General features: G+C 42.2%; 2 protein-coding genes across 2 annotated transcripts in view; one reads left to right on the forward strand and one right to left on the reverse strand.

The window, feature by feature from the left end:
- The window catches only part of LOC124551333 (eukaryotic translation initiation factor 3 subunit F), a 58,441-nt gene extending 46,640 nt beyond the window's left edge, over positions 1-11,801 (reverse strand). Inside the window, exons 1-3 of the mRNA XM_047126354.1 lie at positions 11,545-11,801; positions 11,349-11,419; positions 10,925-11,142 (exon numbers count right to left, since the gene is read on the reverse strand). Coding sequence (XP_046982310.1) covers positions 10,925-11,142; positions 11,349-11,419; positions 11,545-11,653 — 398 coding nt within the window. The 5' untranslated portion in view covers positions 11,654-11,801. The remainder of the gene's footprint in view (positions 1-10,924; positions 11,143-11,348; positions 11,420-11,544) is intronic.
- A 154-nt stretch (positions 11,802-11,955) lies between these two features.
- LOC124551334 (nuclear factor related to kappa-B-binding protein) overlaps positions 11,956-15,907 on the forward strand; it is a 195,438-nt gene continuing 191,486 nt past the window's right edge. The window contains exons 1-2 of the mRNA XM_047126355.1: positions 11,956-12,066; positions 12,474-12,694. Of these exons, the coding sequence (XP_046982311.1) occupies positions 12,482-12,694 (213 nt within the window). The 5' untranslated portion in view covers positions 11,956-12,066; positions 12,474-12,481. The remainder of the gene's footprint in view (positions 12,067-12,473; positions 12,695-15,907) is intronic.

A 15,907-nucleotide genomic window follows, 5' to 3' on the forward strand; every position in this document is an offset into this window, starting at 1 on the left:
GTAAGAGACCACAAACATACAGGTGCATCACTTGCCAGGCATCCTCTCAGTTAAGACCAGCCGTGTAGAGATGGTGCACACTATCTGAGATCACCTTAACCTACTTCCGCTGTCACTCTCTGAACTATAGCAGGAATAAGTTTTCTTTTACTGTAGATGCTTGGACAGAATTAATAATCACATTCAGTTACATTCCAACACTGGTGACAAGGAAAAAGTTTACAGATTGTTAACCAAAATCTTCATCATTATCAACACCGGTAACAAGGAAAAGTGAAAAATTTCGACCAGTACACAACACTGGCAACAAGATCAAGTCAAGATTAATGATACTTTCATCAGTTCCCAACACTGCCAATGAATCCGACAAACCCACATTATTATTCTTGTCAACAAGGGCGATGAGCAAAACGATATGTAGTACCACGTTTTTTATGACTTTTAATCATGTAGCACAAATGTTTATATATAATTGAGCAAGTGATTTATATGGCTCAAAGGCCCCTTACGACTGCAAGAGACAAATTATCTCTGGCTCATAATATAAAGACTCTGTGGATATATATAATGTGGAACATCACATGTACAATGGACTTACTGCCGATTTAGAATTGCGGAGAATAGGATCACAGTGGAAATGTAATTACTATCACTGTTGTAAGCTGCCATCTTGAACACAGAATTAAATTTAATTAACTGTGATAACATTTCATCTGTTACAAGAGGATGATGTATACTGGAATGTAGCTACGAAAATCATTCATAGGAAATTACAATTCAATGAATGGAAAAGGTATGTTCAATTCTTTGGTTAAATAAATTTCTTCCTTGTTTGTGGCTTGGAACATTATTTGGTGTGTTGTAGCTCGTAGGGATCTTTGTATCCTGGGAAATCAGTACAGCCTGCACAATGGTTGTTTATACTCAATTTTAAGTGATTAAAATTCTGGGTTTTATCAAAATTGATACATAACTTGGACACTAAGTCCCATACTGCAGAGTGAGTACAGCTGCTGGGAGAGGCTTAATAACCCAGAGCTTGTTTCCACGAAGAGAGGACCAGCGGTGATGCCAGAGTACCACCACCTGCTGACAGATGGCAACACAGAGATCATCGGAGGGAATGTAAGAACTAGCGGTTTGAGGTACAAGGATTGCAGCCTTGGCAGCAGTGACAGCGGCCTTGCTTCCTGTCAGACCGACATGGCCAGGGACACACACAAACAACATATTGGTTCTATCAAAAGTGAGCAAGTGAAAGCTTTCCTGCACCCATTGCACTAAGGGATGGACCGTGTACAGCACACAGAGGCTTTGTAGGGGCCTGAGAGAGTCTGAGCAGATGATGCAATTGAAAAGCGTGTGTCGTCGGATGTACTGCATGGCCTGACTCAAGGCAAAGATCTCTGCTGTAAATACTGAGCAGTGTTCTGGAAGCCCATATTGAAAAACGGCGCCAATGATGAAGGCACACCTGACACCACAGTCAGTCCCAGAGCCATCAGTATACTATCGTGAAGTTCCATGCAAAGTTCGTGAAACTGAAGGCAATATAGCGAGGCTGGAGTAGTGTCGTTAGGAAGCAAATGAAGGCCAAGGTGTACACAGGCCACCGCACGAAGCTAAGGTGGTGAAGGATTCACACCCACTGGGAAAGTTGCAGGTAGTGTGAAGTTAAGCTGCTGGAGCAAGAGCCGAAAGCGAATGCCAGGAAGTAACAGAGGACAAGGACGAGCCCCATACTAAACATCAAAGGAGTCATTGAAGGAGACACAGGATAGGTGGCCACGCATGGCAGACAAACAGCATGCATATCTGCAGAGGAGAGAATGACGGCGGTAGGACAGCGGTAGTTCGGCTGTTTATGCCTACAGACTCTCAGTCGGGTTAGTGTAAAAGTTGCCAGTTGCCAAATGGATGCCGTGATGGTGGATTTTATTGAGACGGCTTAAGAGAGATGGACATGCTGATGTATAAATGAAACACCAATAGTCTAGTTTCTAACGAATAAGGGACCGGTACAAACGAAGGAGGGTGGTTCGATCTGCACCCAGGAAGTACCATTGAGGGACCGCATACAGCAGTCTGCCAGGTAAGACATATGAGAGGACATATAGACGGCTGAAGAAACCAACTGAGCCACCAGAAATTCATACACATGGTTTTCATGTGGAGGAAGGAGGGGGAGGGGGGGGGGGGGGGGGGAGGATGACTGATACATCACATCGTTGAAGACACCACTCAATGAGACAAGTCTGTGGAGAACTGCAATATATGGCAAAACCATCAACAAAAAGGGAGCTGGAGATATCCGGGGAGGGGGGGGGGGGGGGGGGGGGGGAGAGAGAGAGAGAGAGAGAGAGAGAGAGAGAGAGAGAGAGAGGGATGGAGGGAGGGGGGGAGGCCATTATAGGGTTAATGGCAAATGGCAATAGCAAAGAGGACGACACTCAGGACGGAACCCTGAGGCACACCATTTTCCTGGATAAAGGTGCCCAACACTCCGTTTTTTTTAAAAATTCCTGAAGGAAACGGGGTAGGCAGTCATCGAAGCCCCACATGTAGAGAGTATGGAGGATACCAGTCCTCCAGCTGGTGTCTTCAGACTTTCTCCAAATCAAAAAACATGGCCATAGCTGGGATTTCCATAGAAAACCACTCATGACAAGGGTAGACAAAGTGACGAGATGGTCAACTGCAGAACAGTGTGCTCAAAATTGCTTGACTCAAGCCACCATACCAGCCGGGCATGAACCATAAGTCCCATAACCTTGAAAACACAGCTGGTGAGAAAAATGGAACTACAGCTAGAAGGAAGGTGTTTGTCCTTACTGGGCTTAGGTGTGGGTATAACAGTGACTTCACACCAGCATCTGCGAAACATGCCCACTGCCCAGATGCGGTTGTACCTATGAAGCAGAAAAGTGCTAGCCTGCGAAAGGTGCTGCAACATCTGAAAGTGAACATCGTCTGGCCCTGGGTTGTTGGGTTGGGATGAAGTGAGACCACCAGCTAGCTCCTTCATAGTAAAGGCGGCATTGCAGCACTCATGATTCTGAAAAGAGAATCATACCACCCGGGCCGCCTCCACTCATTTCCAATGGAGGATAGCAGAGTGATAGTGGGAGGAGCTCGAAATCTCTGCAAAATGGTGGCACAAGGTATTGGAGATGGCAATACGGTCCACGATATCGTCTGCTACTGTCAGACCAGAAATTGAGGAATGGATCTTAGTACCAGAGAGCCATCAGAGGTTGGCCCACACAACAGAAGAGGGAGTGGAACTGTTAAAAGAACTAGTGAACGAAATACAGCTAGCTTTTCTTGCTATCCCGAAGAACACAATGACACTGTGCACGCATCTGTTTATAATGAATGCAGTTTGTCATCGTAGGATGACGGTTAAAAATAGGGAGAGCATGTCTCCGTGCGCTAATTACGCCGCGGCATGCCTCAGTCTACCATACGACCATGACACGGCGTGCTAAAGAAGAATGTGAGGAATGGAACGTTCTGCGAAGTAAGCTGCCACTTGGGTGGTGTAGGAATCAGCAAACAGATAGCACACGGGAAATGGTTGCTCGAGTATGTGTCGGAGAGAACAGACCACTCGAGACGACGGGCAAGCTGGGCAGTGCAGAAGGATAGGTCCAAATGGGGATAGGTGTGTAAGTTGATTCAGAAGGTCAGCCAAATGAGCACCTTTCTGACAGACTCTGGGAGAATCACAAAGGGGATGGTGTGCATTAAAGTCACCAAGCAGCAGAAAGGGGGGAAGTAGCTGCCCAATAAGCTGGAGGAAGTCTGCCCTGGTAGAATCGAATGACGGAGGGAAGTAAACGGTACAAAGGGAAAAGGTCAAGTAAGGAGAAACTGCAACAGCTTGAAGGCGGGTGGTTAGGGAAATGGGTTGATTATAAATGTCATCCCGTACGAGCAGCACGACACCCCATGAGATACAATGCTGACCTCGGGGGGAATGTAAAAACAGATCGGGATAAAGTGTGAGAGCTCAAAGCGGTCGTGAGGACACAACTTACATTTCCTGAAGGCAGATAACAAGTGGAGACTGGTGATTCTAAGAGCAGCAATAAATCCTCCTTGTTGAATCGAAGGCTGTGAATGTTCCATTGGAGGAGGGTCATGACAAGGTAAAAGCGAAGGGGGTGTCACTTTGACGGCTGCCGAGTGCCAGCCTTCGAAGACTTGCTGCTACAGGGCACAGAGGCATGAGGATCCTTCTCCACGAGGTCTACAGAAGCGTTGGCAGTCTTCTTCTGTCGGCCTGCCGAGTCCAAGGCAGAAAAATGGTTGGTGATGCGCACCAGTGACACAGACGTCGTATGGGCAAGGGTATCACATGGTGACACCGTCGAAGAGGATCTTTGAGTTGGTGAAGGAGAAGACAGTTTGCCTTTGTTTGACTTCTTCGAGGCTTTCCAGTTAACAGAGAAAGACTTAGATGTTGGTTGGCTGGAGGGACAGAGGATGTCTTGACTGGAGTGTTCCTTCTGTCCTTTCTGGCCTGCCGGTTGTGAAGCTAGTGACTTCACCCTGTGAGGCAAAAAGTTTGGTGGCATGTTGCACAGCTGGAGGAGGAGAAGGGGATGCTACCATGATGCTGGGCGATTTCACAACCACAGCGGTACATTTGAGGTTGCATGTCTGCATGACCATGTCCTTCGTGGAGCTAGATGTTGCAAGAACAGTGCTGTAGCTGCCAGATGGTAGAATGCAGGGTTTCCGACTAGCCAACAACTTGCGAGCGACCAGGTAAGACACTTTTTCCTTCACGCGCATCTCCTGGACAGCTCACTTATAGAGAAACACAGGACAATCGTTGGAGGAGGCAGCATGGCTGCCACTGCAATTGATGCAGTGGGTAGGAGGCAGACAATCGCCTTTGTGAGCATCTGCATCACAGGTTAGACATTTGGCTGGGTGTTGACAGGACTCTCGAGTTCGGTTATAATGATGACACTGGTAGGGGCAAATTGTGTTTGGAATATAACGTCTGACTGTGATAACATCATAACCTGCTTTGATCTTTAACGGAAGAACCACTCTATCAAAAGTGAGACACAGAGTGCATGTGGATACTAAGGAGGCATCTACTTTTTTCCATCACTCCCACGGACAGCAACACACCCTGATCACAGAGGTATGTTAGGGTTTCTGCCTCGGTCAGACCATGGAGCAGCCTAGTGTAAATAACACCACCGGAAGAATTCAGTGTTTGATGGGCCTTGACATGAACAGGATGGTCATGGACGTGCGAAGCTGCAAGCAGTTGTGCTTGAGAATCAGAACTAGTTTCCAAAAGAGCAGGATTTCACAGGGCCAGCAATTGGATCAATACCATTCAGAATAATGAACGGATTTACTGTAGAGAAGGACTGACTGTCTTCAGTATGTGAAACCACGAGGAACCTTGGTGCTGCTTGGGGAGTCTTTGAATCATTAGCCTCATTCCGTTTACATTTCATAGCCATTGCCTGTGAAGATCATTGGGTCATTGCGAGAAAATCCCCATGATTGCCGGCATCCCCAATGGTGTGCTCCTCCCATCTGGGAGGGGGGGGGGGGGGGGGGGGGGCTTGAGAAGGCAGCGCACCCACCTTAGCTGATTGTTCACACCTCAGGTCACACCTCCCAAACACCCCCAAGGACCAATTGGAAATTTGGGAAGGTAGCAGCTCCAGTAATCACCCTTCCATGGGCCTGGCCTGCGCCAGGGGGTATGTGCGAATCCCACCTGTCAACCTGGGGCTTGGAATTACATGTTACCCAGTCACCAGTTATGCATCAGACGTGTGGGCCGGCCTTCAGGAGCGCACAGGGAGGAAGAAGAAAAAGAGGAACCTCAAACACTCAAGCAGAGGAAGGATAGAAGAAGCTGAACGGAGAAAGAAAAATGGAACAAAATCAGTGATGAGTATTCTGATACTTACTACCAAAAGTGCAGAATACATTTCCAAACACAGCCCAGACATTTTTCCCAAGGGAGGAGAAAAAGAACAGCAACTGGATAGACGTGCAGCACAGAAGGGAAAAGATGCTGCAAAGACTGGGGCGCGTGGTAGCCAAGGACATTCTGTGGATGAATATCAGGAAAGCCAAAGTGTATACAACCACCACAGAAGCAGGGTGCTAATGAAGCGAGCTGTCAGCTCCCCCCACCTCCCCTCCGCCCAATGGGAGGTGTGTGGCATAGGCACACACAGCACAAGAAGTGCTACCATGCAGGTACATCACTTGGCAGATGTCCTCTGGGTTCCAAGTAGCTGCAAGTGCACTTGCTGTTTGGGGTATACTTTCTGCTTCTGTCATAACGTGCATGAGCACATCTTATGCATCTGCCTATAGTGTTGCCATCTGCCAGAGAGAGTACTATCAACCAGGGACTACTTTGCTTTCATTTAGTACTGGCAGAAGTGGAGGTCCTTCTGCCAAACAGGAGGAAATGACGACATGCAGTTCAGTTCCTGGAGCACTATCAGACTGTTCCTACAGCTTATCTAGTACAGACAGTACAAGCATTTCCTGCGAGTACACTATGGAGTACCAGTCCCATTCAGAAGACTAGCAGACAATATTTACACTTAATCAATACTGTATAATACTCTGCCATAACGATAATGAAATATTGCCAAGAGACAGCAAAGTTATTTAGATTTCATAGCATTATGTATACGTAATCAAGTGCCATACATCAAACTGTTACCAAAATAAAGTAAAAGTTTTCTATCATGCCTATTAATAACTTAGCATAAACCCCGAGTTCTCATTTTTGTTATATGACAGAAACTTAAAATCTCGAGTATATTCAGGCAACTTAAGACCAGACCTCCGAAAAAATAAAACCCTGCTTATATACATTTCAACACCTATAGCTAAGTGTTCATCAGCTAGATAGCATCTGGCCCTACATTTGTAGCCAGACTGTCATGTTCTTGTTAAGGTCGTTGCCACTAGAAACAGTCTTTACTATGTGCAGCTCTGGATACTCAACAACAAACTTTAACTGTTTCAGTCTCTCTCCTGCATAGTTGTTTAGGCAATGCTTTCAAAAAAGGATGACTGTAGTGATCCTGAGTTTCACATAGGATTTAGAGGCTCAGAAAGTGAAGAAGAATGTGGTGTTACTTCATTACATACAAAGTGAGTTGAGAGTCAGGTTCTCACCAGGTTCTCACAAGACAAATATGTCCACTGTTCTCCACCCAGCACCAACAACATTTAAGTTGGCAGGAAACTGTTTTGAAATCCATAGTCAGACTTGTAGCTACACAGATACTAAAAAGAGGACTATAAGTTTCAGGATATTTTAGTCAAAATTCAATGCACAAGTATGCTTGGTAATTTATTATCTGTGATCTTCAAACTTTGTAACATTATTTTGAGCTTTGAAAGCTATCTTTATTTTGTGTACACATAATGTTATTTATTGTAGGATGTTTTTAAGCTGAGCTTCATTTAAAAAATTGTTTGGAACATAATTTTGAAAAAAAGATCAACATGTTAAATGGGGAATAAATATTATTGGTTATTTCTGATTGTGTTTCCAGATTTCTGCTCTATTGCCACCCATTTTATTGAAATATATCAGAAACATGTTTTCAGCTACCATGGATCTTTGTGCAGGAGAGAATGTCACTATATTCACTAGATTCCTTTACCTCACATTTCTAAAAACAAAGATGATGTGACGTACCAAACAAAAGTGCTGGCAGGTCGACCTGGCAGCACTTTTGTTTGGTAAGTCACATCATCTTTGTATTTAGATATATTTTTCCCACGTGGAATGTTTACCTCTTACTTCGTTACACATTGTTCCTGCTATCATTGGCTATACAGAATCAGCAGAACAATTATACAACAGTGACAATGTAATCAGCTTCACAACTAAGCTTCAATACACGATGTGATATGTAATTATAAGGTACTTCCATGACTACCAGGTACGAGAGTATTATCATACTTTTCCCTTGCAAAAGAACACCAAAAATATCAAAAGAAAAAGTGGCAAGAATTACACTCTACTACATTACATCCCTTAATCGGGCAGGTAGGTTAGAAAATTTAAAAAGGGAAATGGATAGGTTAAAGTTAGATTTAGTGGGAATTGGTGAAGTTCGGTGGCAGGAGGAACAAGACTTCTGGTCAGGTGACTACAGGGTTATAAATACAAAATCAAATAGGGGTATTGAAGGAGTAGGTTTAATAATGAATAAAAAAAAAATAGGAGTACGGGTAAGCTACTACAAACAGCATAGTGAATGCATTATTGTGGCCAAGATACACACGAAGCCCACGCCTACTACAGTAGTACAAGTTTATATGCCAACTAGCTCTGCAGATGATGAAGAAATTGAGGAAATGTATGATGAGATAAAAGAAATTATTCAGATAGTGAAGGGAGACGAAAATTTAATAGTGATGGGTGACTGGAATTCGAGTGTAGGAAAAGGGAGAGAAAGAAACATAGTAGGTGAATATGGATTGGGGCTAAGAAATGAAAGAGGAAGCCGCCTGGTAGAATTTTGCACAGAGCACAACTTAATCATAGCTAACACTTGGTTTAAGAAGCATGATAGAAGGTTGTATACATGCAAGAACCCTGAGGATACTAAAAGGTATCAGATAGATTATATAATGGTAAGACAGAGATTTAGGAACCAGGTTTTAAATTGTAAGACATTTCCAGGGGCAGATGTGGACTCTGACCACAATTTATTGGTTATGACCTGTAGATTAAAACTGAAGAGACTGCAAAAAGGTGGGAATTTAAGGAGATGGGACCTGGATAAACTGAAAGAACCAGAGGTTGTAGAGAGTTTCAGGGAGAGCATAAGGGAACAATTGACAGGAATGGGGGAAAGAAATACAGTAGAAGAAGAATGGGTGGCTTTGAGGGATGAAGTAGTGAAGGCAGCAGAGGATCAAGTAGGTAAAAAGAAGAGGGCTAGTAGAAATAATTGGGTAACAGAAGAAATATTGAAGTTAATTGATGAAAGGAGAGAATATAAAAATGCATTAAGTGAAGCAGGCAAAAAGGAATACAAACGTCTCAAAAATGAGATCGACAGGAAGTGCAAAGTGGCTAAGCAGGCATGGCTAGAGAACAAATGTAAGGATGTGGAGGCTTATCTCACTAAGGGTAAGATAGATACTGCTTACAGGAAAATTAGAGAGACCTTTGGAGATAAGAGAACCACTTGTATGAACATCAAGAGCTCAGATGGAAACCCAGTTCCAAGCAAAGAAGGGAAAGCAGAAAGGTGGAAGGAGTATATAGAGGGTCTATACAAGGGCGATGCACTTGAGGACAATATTATGGAAATAGAAGAGGATGTAGATGAAGATGAAATGGGAGATACAATACTGCGTGAAGAGTTTGACAGAGCACTGAAAGACCTGAGTCGAAACAAGGCCCCCGGAGTAGACAACATTCCATTGGAACTACTGACGGCCTTGGGAGAGCCAGTCCTGACAAAACTCTACCATCTGGTGAGCAAGATGTATGAAACAGGCGAAATACCCTCAGACTTCAAGAAGAATATAATAATTGCAATCCCAAAGAAAGTAGGTGTGGACAGATGTGAAAATTACCGAACAATCAGTTTAATAAGCCACAGCTGCAAAATACTAACACGAATTCTTTACAGACGAATGGAAAAACTAGTAGAAGCCGACCTCGGGGAAGATCAGTTTGAATTCCGTAGAAATACTGGAACACGTGAGGCAATACTGACCTTACGACTTATCTTAGAAGAAAGATTAAGGAAAGGCAAACCTACGTTCCTAGCATTTGTAGACTTAGAGAAAGCTTTTAACAATGTTGACTGGAATACTGTCTTTCAAATTCTAAAGGTGGCAGGGGTAAAATACAGGGAGCAAAAGGCTATTTACAATTTGTATAGAAACCATATGGCCGATGCTATTCAATCTGTATATTGAGCAAGCAGTAAAGGAAACAAAAGAAAAATTCGGAGTAGGTATTAAAATCCATGGAGAAGAAATAAAAACGTTGAGGTTCGCCGATGACATTGTAATTCTGTCAGAGACAGCAAAGGACTTGGAAGAGCAGTTGAACGGAATGGATAGTGTCTTGAAGGGAGGATATAAGATGAACATCAACAAAAGCAAAACGAGGATAATGGAATGTAGTCGAATTAAGTCGGGTGATGTTGAGGGTATTAGATTAGGAAATGAGACACTTAAAGTAGTAAATGAGTTTTGCTATTTGGGGAGCAAAATAACTGATGATGGTCGAAGTAGAGAGGATATAAAATGTAGACTGGCAATGGCAAGGAAAGCGTTTCTGAAGAAGAGAAATTTGTTAACATCGAGTATAGATTTAAGTGTCAGGAAGTCATTTCTGAAAGTATTTGTATGGAGTGTAGCCATGTATGGAAGTGAAACATGGACGGTAAATAGTTTGGACAAGAAGAGAATAGAAGCTTTCGAAATGTGGTGCTACAGAAGAATACTGAAGATTAGATGGGTAGATCACATAACTAATGAGGAAGTATTGAATAGGATTGGGGAGAAGAGAAGTTTGTGGCACAACTTGACCAGAAAAAGGGATCGGTTGGTAGGACATGTTCTGAGGCATCAAGGGATCACCAATTTAGTATTGGGGGGCAGCGTGGAGGGTAAAAATCGTAGGGGGGAGACCAAGAGATGAATACACTAAGCAGATTCAGAAAGATGTAGGTTGCAGTAGGTACTGGGAGATGAAGAAGCTTGCACAGGATAGAGTAGCATGGAGAGCTGCATCAAACCAGTCTCAGGACTGAAGACCACAACAACAACAACAACAACATTACACAAGAAAGTTCTTTTCCTCAGCATAATAGTATGCCTGTAACTAACTTTGCTGATGCTGTTTATAAAAGTTTGAAATAATGTTACCACTTACTTTAAGTACGCTTTTATTGCCATTCTGACATCCTGTAATGTTGTATCCAGCGTCAAATGAACGGGATTGTTGCATTCACGTGCATAGTATTCATGTATAACAGACGAATGGCTCGTTACTTCATTTCCTGTCGCCCACCAACCAACAACGTTTTCTTGAGGATTTACACGGCGATTCAGGTCAAAAAGGTCCATGGCATAATTAAGTTCCGCCTCCACCTACAAAATAGGCCTTGACGTTTCATATTTCACTAACATAAACATGGAGGTAAAAGTCGGTAACACACGGAATAAAATGAATCAAATGTGTGAAGTATATTTCAACATAGACATTTGTCGGCATAACAAGTGTATCATCGATTTGTAGGGAACATATGTGGAAATATTTTTAAGTAAACTACGTACAGACTAAAGAGTATACGAACCTGATCTTCATATTCCTTATGTGGCACACAAAAACAGTTCGTAACTTCGACAGTGCCTTTGTCTGCTGTGCCTGTAACATAAAATTAGACGAATTGTTACTAACCTGCACATCCATACACGTAGATCCACATGCACAACACGCATTACCTCTGAATGTAACATAAACACTAACTAGCAATATATGTAAACAATTACCTAACAGAGTGCCTATAACTCTATGGGCGTCTGCATTTCTTCTTTCATACGCATCAACAATTTGGAAAAGAACAACAGGGTGAACCTTCACCACAGTATTCAGCGCCATTTTAGTGGTTATGGTAACTAGGAACGGATACTGGTTACATATCCGGTTCCACCGTTGCCGTCTGTGAAGCTACTCTGGATTTTTACTTGACGCTGCAAAATCCCTCTGACTATAGAGGCTATTGACCCTTTTCCTTTTCACCCACAAAAGTATGCCGATTCGTTGGGTGTATATGATATAACATCTGTAATTTCTATAAAGTGCAAATAAAATTTCACTAGGCAGCGTTTCGTCTGCTGACCTGATATGACAACATTGATTATTTTCAAAACTGTTCCTTGTCTAAACATGGTTCCCGTTCCGTCCGCCATGCCCTCCACGGTTGGATTCTATAATATCTGCAATGCAGACCCAGGATACCAAACGTGGAGGGCGTTGAAATTAGACAAAACCTAAAAAACTGCACCCAAAAGGTCGGTATAGAAGCGAATATTTACATGTCCATTAATCTTTTCACTTATTCCCAATATCGTCTGTCTGTCTTCTCCACATAAACATCATCAATACGTACACTTAGAACGCTAAAATACTGTAATATATTCACGTGATAATGACCGATTTATCGAACAAAATAACAGAAGCACAACATGTATGGGAAACTAGTGTAGAAAGCAGCTTCATTGGAAAATTTAATCGTCATATTTCTCACCCCATCCATGTCAGTAGCGATTCGTATAAGTAATTTGGATGATTTTGATATATAGCAGATAGGTAACATAACCTTAAAATTATTGTTGCGGTCTCAAAATACAAAATAAGTGTTATAACGAAACATAAATAGGGAAGTGTTTGATCTGTTTCCAAACTTTTTTCCGTGTAGCCCGAAAAATGGAACTAGAATATTCAACAGTGTCGTCTGAAGCCAGCACAGAGAGTTCAGAAATATCTCAAGAACTAAATACTCTCGAAGAATGTCGAATAGAAGGTGTGCGTCTACAACTGCCACAAGGCTTGTGCGAAAACAAGGAGATATTCAAGGAATTTTTCTCTTTAAAGACATGGCAAGAGTGTTTTACAGAGCAACAGAAGCAGCACCTCAGGGTAAGTAAATTTGATGTAACTTAGACATGTGCCCATTTATGAATAAAATGAGCAGATATTGCCCTTTTGGTCGTCGTCTTTCCCTAGTTGCAAAGATAAACATCATATTAACATGACAATGAGTTTTTGTTTACACCAAGAACTTTGTTTATTGTTGTTTGTAAACAAAAACTTGTGACCTGTAAACTGGTGTAGAAGTGATGTCTAGTTTTATAATTTACTGTTAGGACATGTCTGTAAAGTTGAAGCATTCAGAAAATTACTTCATGATAGTGTTCCTGGTTTTTTTCCCTATTTCTAAAGTAATGGGACATGTATCATTGACTTTTTGTCATTGTCTTAATATGTTTTGTGTTGTTATATCAATGGAAAGCAATAAATGGTAGGTAAATAATACTATGGGCACTGGCTGCTATTAACTCTGCAGAGGAGACATTAAGCAGTGGACAGACATTTTGTAAATCTGACACCACAACCAAGATATATAAGGGGGGGGGGGGGGGGGGGGGCTGTCCAGTGTGTAACTTTAGCTCTGAAAGTAACTGCTCTGCTTGGAGCTTCTGTTCTTCAACACTGTGTGTAGATTACACCAAAATTGTCTTCATGTATATCTACTTTGGTTTCACTAGACTTGTCATTGAACAGTCTGCTAGATTTTTACACGGGAAAATGCAGCATGTGACTATTTAAAACTTTTTTAATCATAAATAATATGAAACCTGACCACATTGCTTGCATTTCTAAGGAACCATTTGTTATGATGTTGGTATCAGTGCGTATATGTTTTTAAAGTTTGAACTGTGTCTTCATTCTGTGCTGTGACAAATTTCACCAAAATCTATCAACTCAAGTAAGAAGAGTTAACTACAGACTACCGTGCGCTGTGTCAGAATGTGTTGTGACTGCTCGACACATTTTTGTATTTTCCCATGGGCTGTGGAGAAGCTCTGTCTGTTTTGCCTTCCAGTCAGCCTAGAACATGTCTGTAGCAAGATTTTCTTCCACAACCACCGAGCGGACCACTTTTGATTAAACTTGAGACTGCAAAAGGACACACGGTCAAGGTGTAAAAAGTGGAGTGGTAGGCTAATAAGGCAGTTGGATGATGAGTTTTGTGTGGAATTAGAAATGGATTAGGCCTACTTTACTGTGACACCAGTTTCCTCTATGTCTATGCCCCACTCCTCATGCTGCACGTGTTGTCTCTTACGGCAGCTGGAAATTGTAGGCTATGACCCTCTTGCCTCTGTCATCCTCTTGACAAACTGACGTACCAGAACATTATCACGTTTAATTTTTCAGATCAGTGTGAGCCATCATTATATTCTTAGAAGTCTGTTGTCATATACTATATAGACAGGGTATGGGATATTTTTGTTTCTATGTTATAGATGTTAGTCATGTTTCTTTCATAATATGTTGTTTACTTCTTGTGTGCGTGACTTAGATCATGGTGTTTCCTAGATAGTGGAGATGGTGATCCATTGAGGGGAACAATGTTTTGGATTGTGTTGTGTACTAGACATAATTGTGTGTTCTTTATTATTATTTATTTATTTCTTGCGAGGTTCCAGTGAATAGAATGAACTGTAGTGTTGCTTGAGGCCTAGGTTAGGTTGTGAGTTGGTGAAGCCAATGAACATGTCATAACAGTCCTTTTTTTAAAGCAGGAAAAAATTGTACATTCTGCAATCCAAACCCCTATTTCCCCACCGTGGTCTGATTTTTTCCAAGTGTTCAGTATTTGGAGAGTCCGCAGCTCGTGGTCTCGCGGTAGCGTTCTCGCTTCCCGAGCACGGGGTCCTGGGTTCGATTCCGGGCGGGGTCAGGGATTTTTTCTGCCTCGAGATGACTGGGTGTTGCTGTGTCGTCTTCATCATCATCATTCATCCCCATTACGGTCGGAGGAAGGCAATGGCAAACCACCTCCACTAAGACCTTGCCTAGTAAGGCAGCGTAGGTCTCCCGTGTCGCTCCCCTACGCTCTGTAAAGGAGTATGGGACTCATCATCATCATCATCAAGTAAAAAGAACATTTCCAGCTCAAGACCCCCCCCCCCCCCCCCCTCCCCATGGAGATCCCATTAGTGTTTAAGATTTAACTTTTCTAATGTTTATACATTATGTGTGTTGGGACCTTTGCTCTTCATGTTATACATCAGTGACCTTGCAGACAGAATACATAGCAATCTCAGGTTTTTCACAGATGGTGCATTTATCCATAATGAAATATGGTCTTAAAAAAACTACACGAATATTTAGGCAGAGCTTGGTAAGATTTCAAAGTGGTGAAAAGTTTGACAACTTGTTTAAATGTTCAGAAACGTAAAATTCTGCACTTCACAAAATGCAAAAGTGTGTTATTCTATGCCTATAGTATCAATGAGTTGCAATTTGAATTTGTCAGCGCATACAAATACCTGGCTGTAACTCTTTATAAGCATATGAAGTGGAATGATCACATAATTTGAGTTTAGGTAAAGCAGGGGGAAGACTTCAGTTCACTGGTAAAATAGTAGGAAAACGCAGTCGGTCTACAAAACAAACTGTGTACAAATCGCTCTTGCGACTCATCCTAAAATACTGCTCAACTGTGTGGCACCTGTACCAAATAGGAATAACAGGGAATGTTGAATGCGTACAGAGAAGGGCAGCACAAATGGTCGCAGGTTTGTTAGACACAAACTGTCCCGAGAAAGCTTGCTTACAAAGTTTCAAGAACCAAATTTAAATTATTAATATAGGAATATATCACTGCTATAGTGATTGTGTAGACAAGATTAGATTAATTACAGCTACCCTGAGGCATTTGAACATTCTTCCTGCACTTCATATGTGAATGGAATGGGAAGAAACACTAGTAACTGGTAGGATTGGAAGTACCCGCTGCCACGCTCTTCAGAGTAGTTTGCATAGTATCAATGTAGATGTGTATGAATTTCTGCCATCAAGCATTGGTCCTTTCACCGCCATGTTTAATGACTTCATTGGTTGAATTGTTACATAATCCCAATTTTTTATGTAATATTTTGTGTTCGTATTATTTTATCCATAACTGCAAGATAATCCTCATCACCTCTACTTCTGTATGACTACTCCGCAATTCACACTTGAGTGCTTGGCAGGGTGTTGGTAAGATCACCTTCATACTATTTCTGCACCATTCCGCTCTCAAACAGTGCACAGGAATAATGAACATTAGAATTCTGTATG

Source organism: Schistocerca americana, chromosome 9 (genome assembly GCF_021461395.2).
Source record: "Schistocerca americana isolate TAMUIC-IGC-003095 chromosome 9, iqSchAmer2.1, whole genome shotgun sequence".
In the NCBI taxonomy this organism is placed as follows: domain Eukaryota; kingdom Metazoa; phylum Arthropoda; class Insecta; order Orthoptera; family Acrididae; genus Schistocerca; species Schistocerca americana.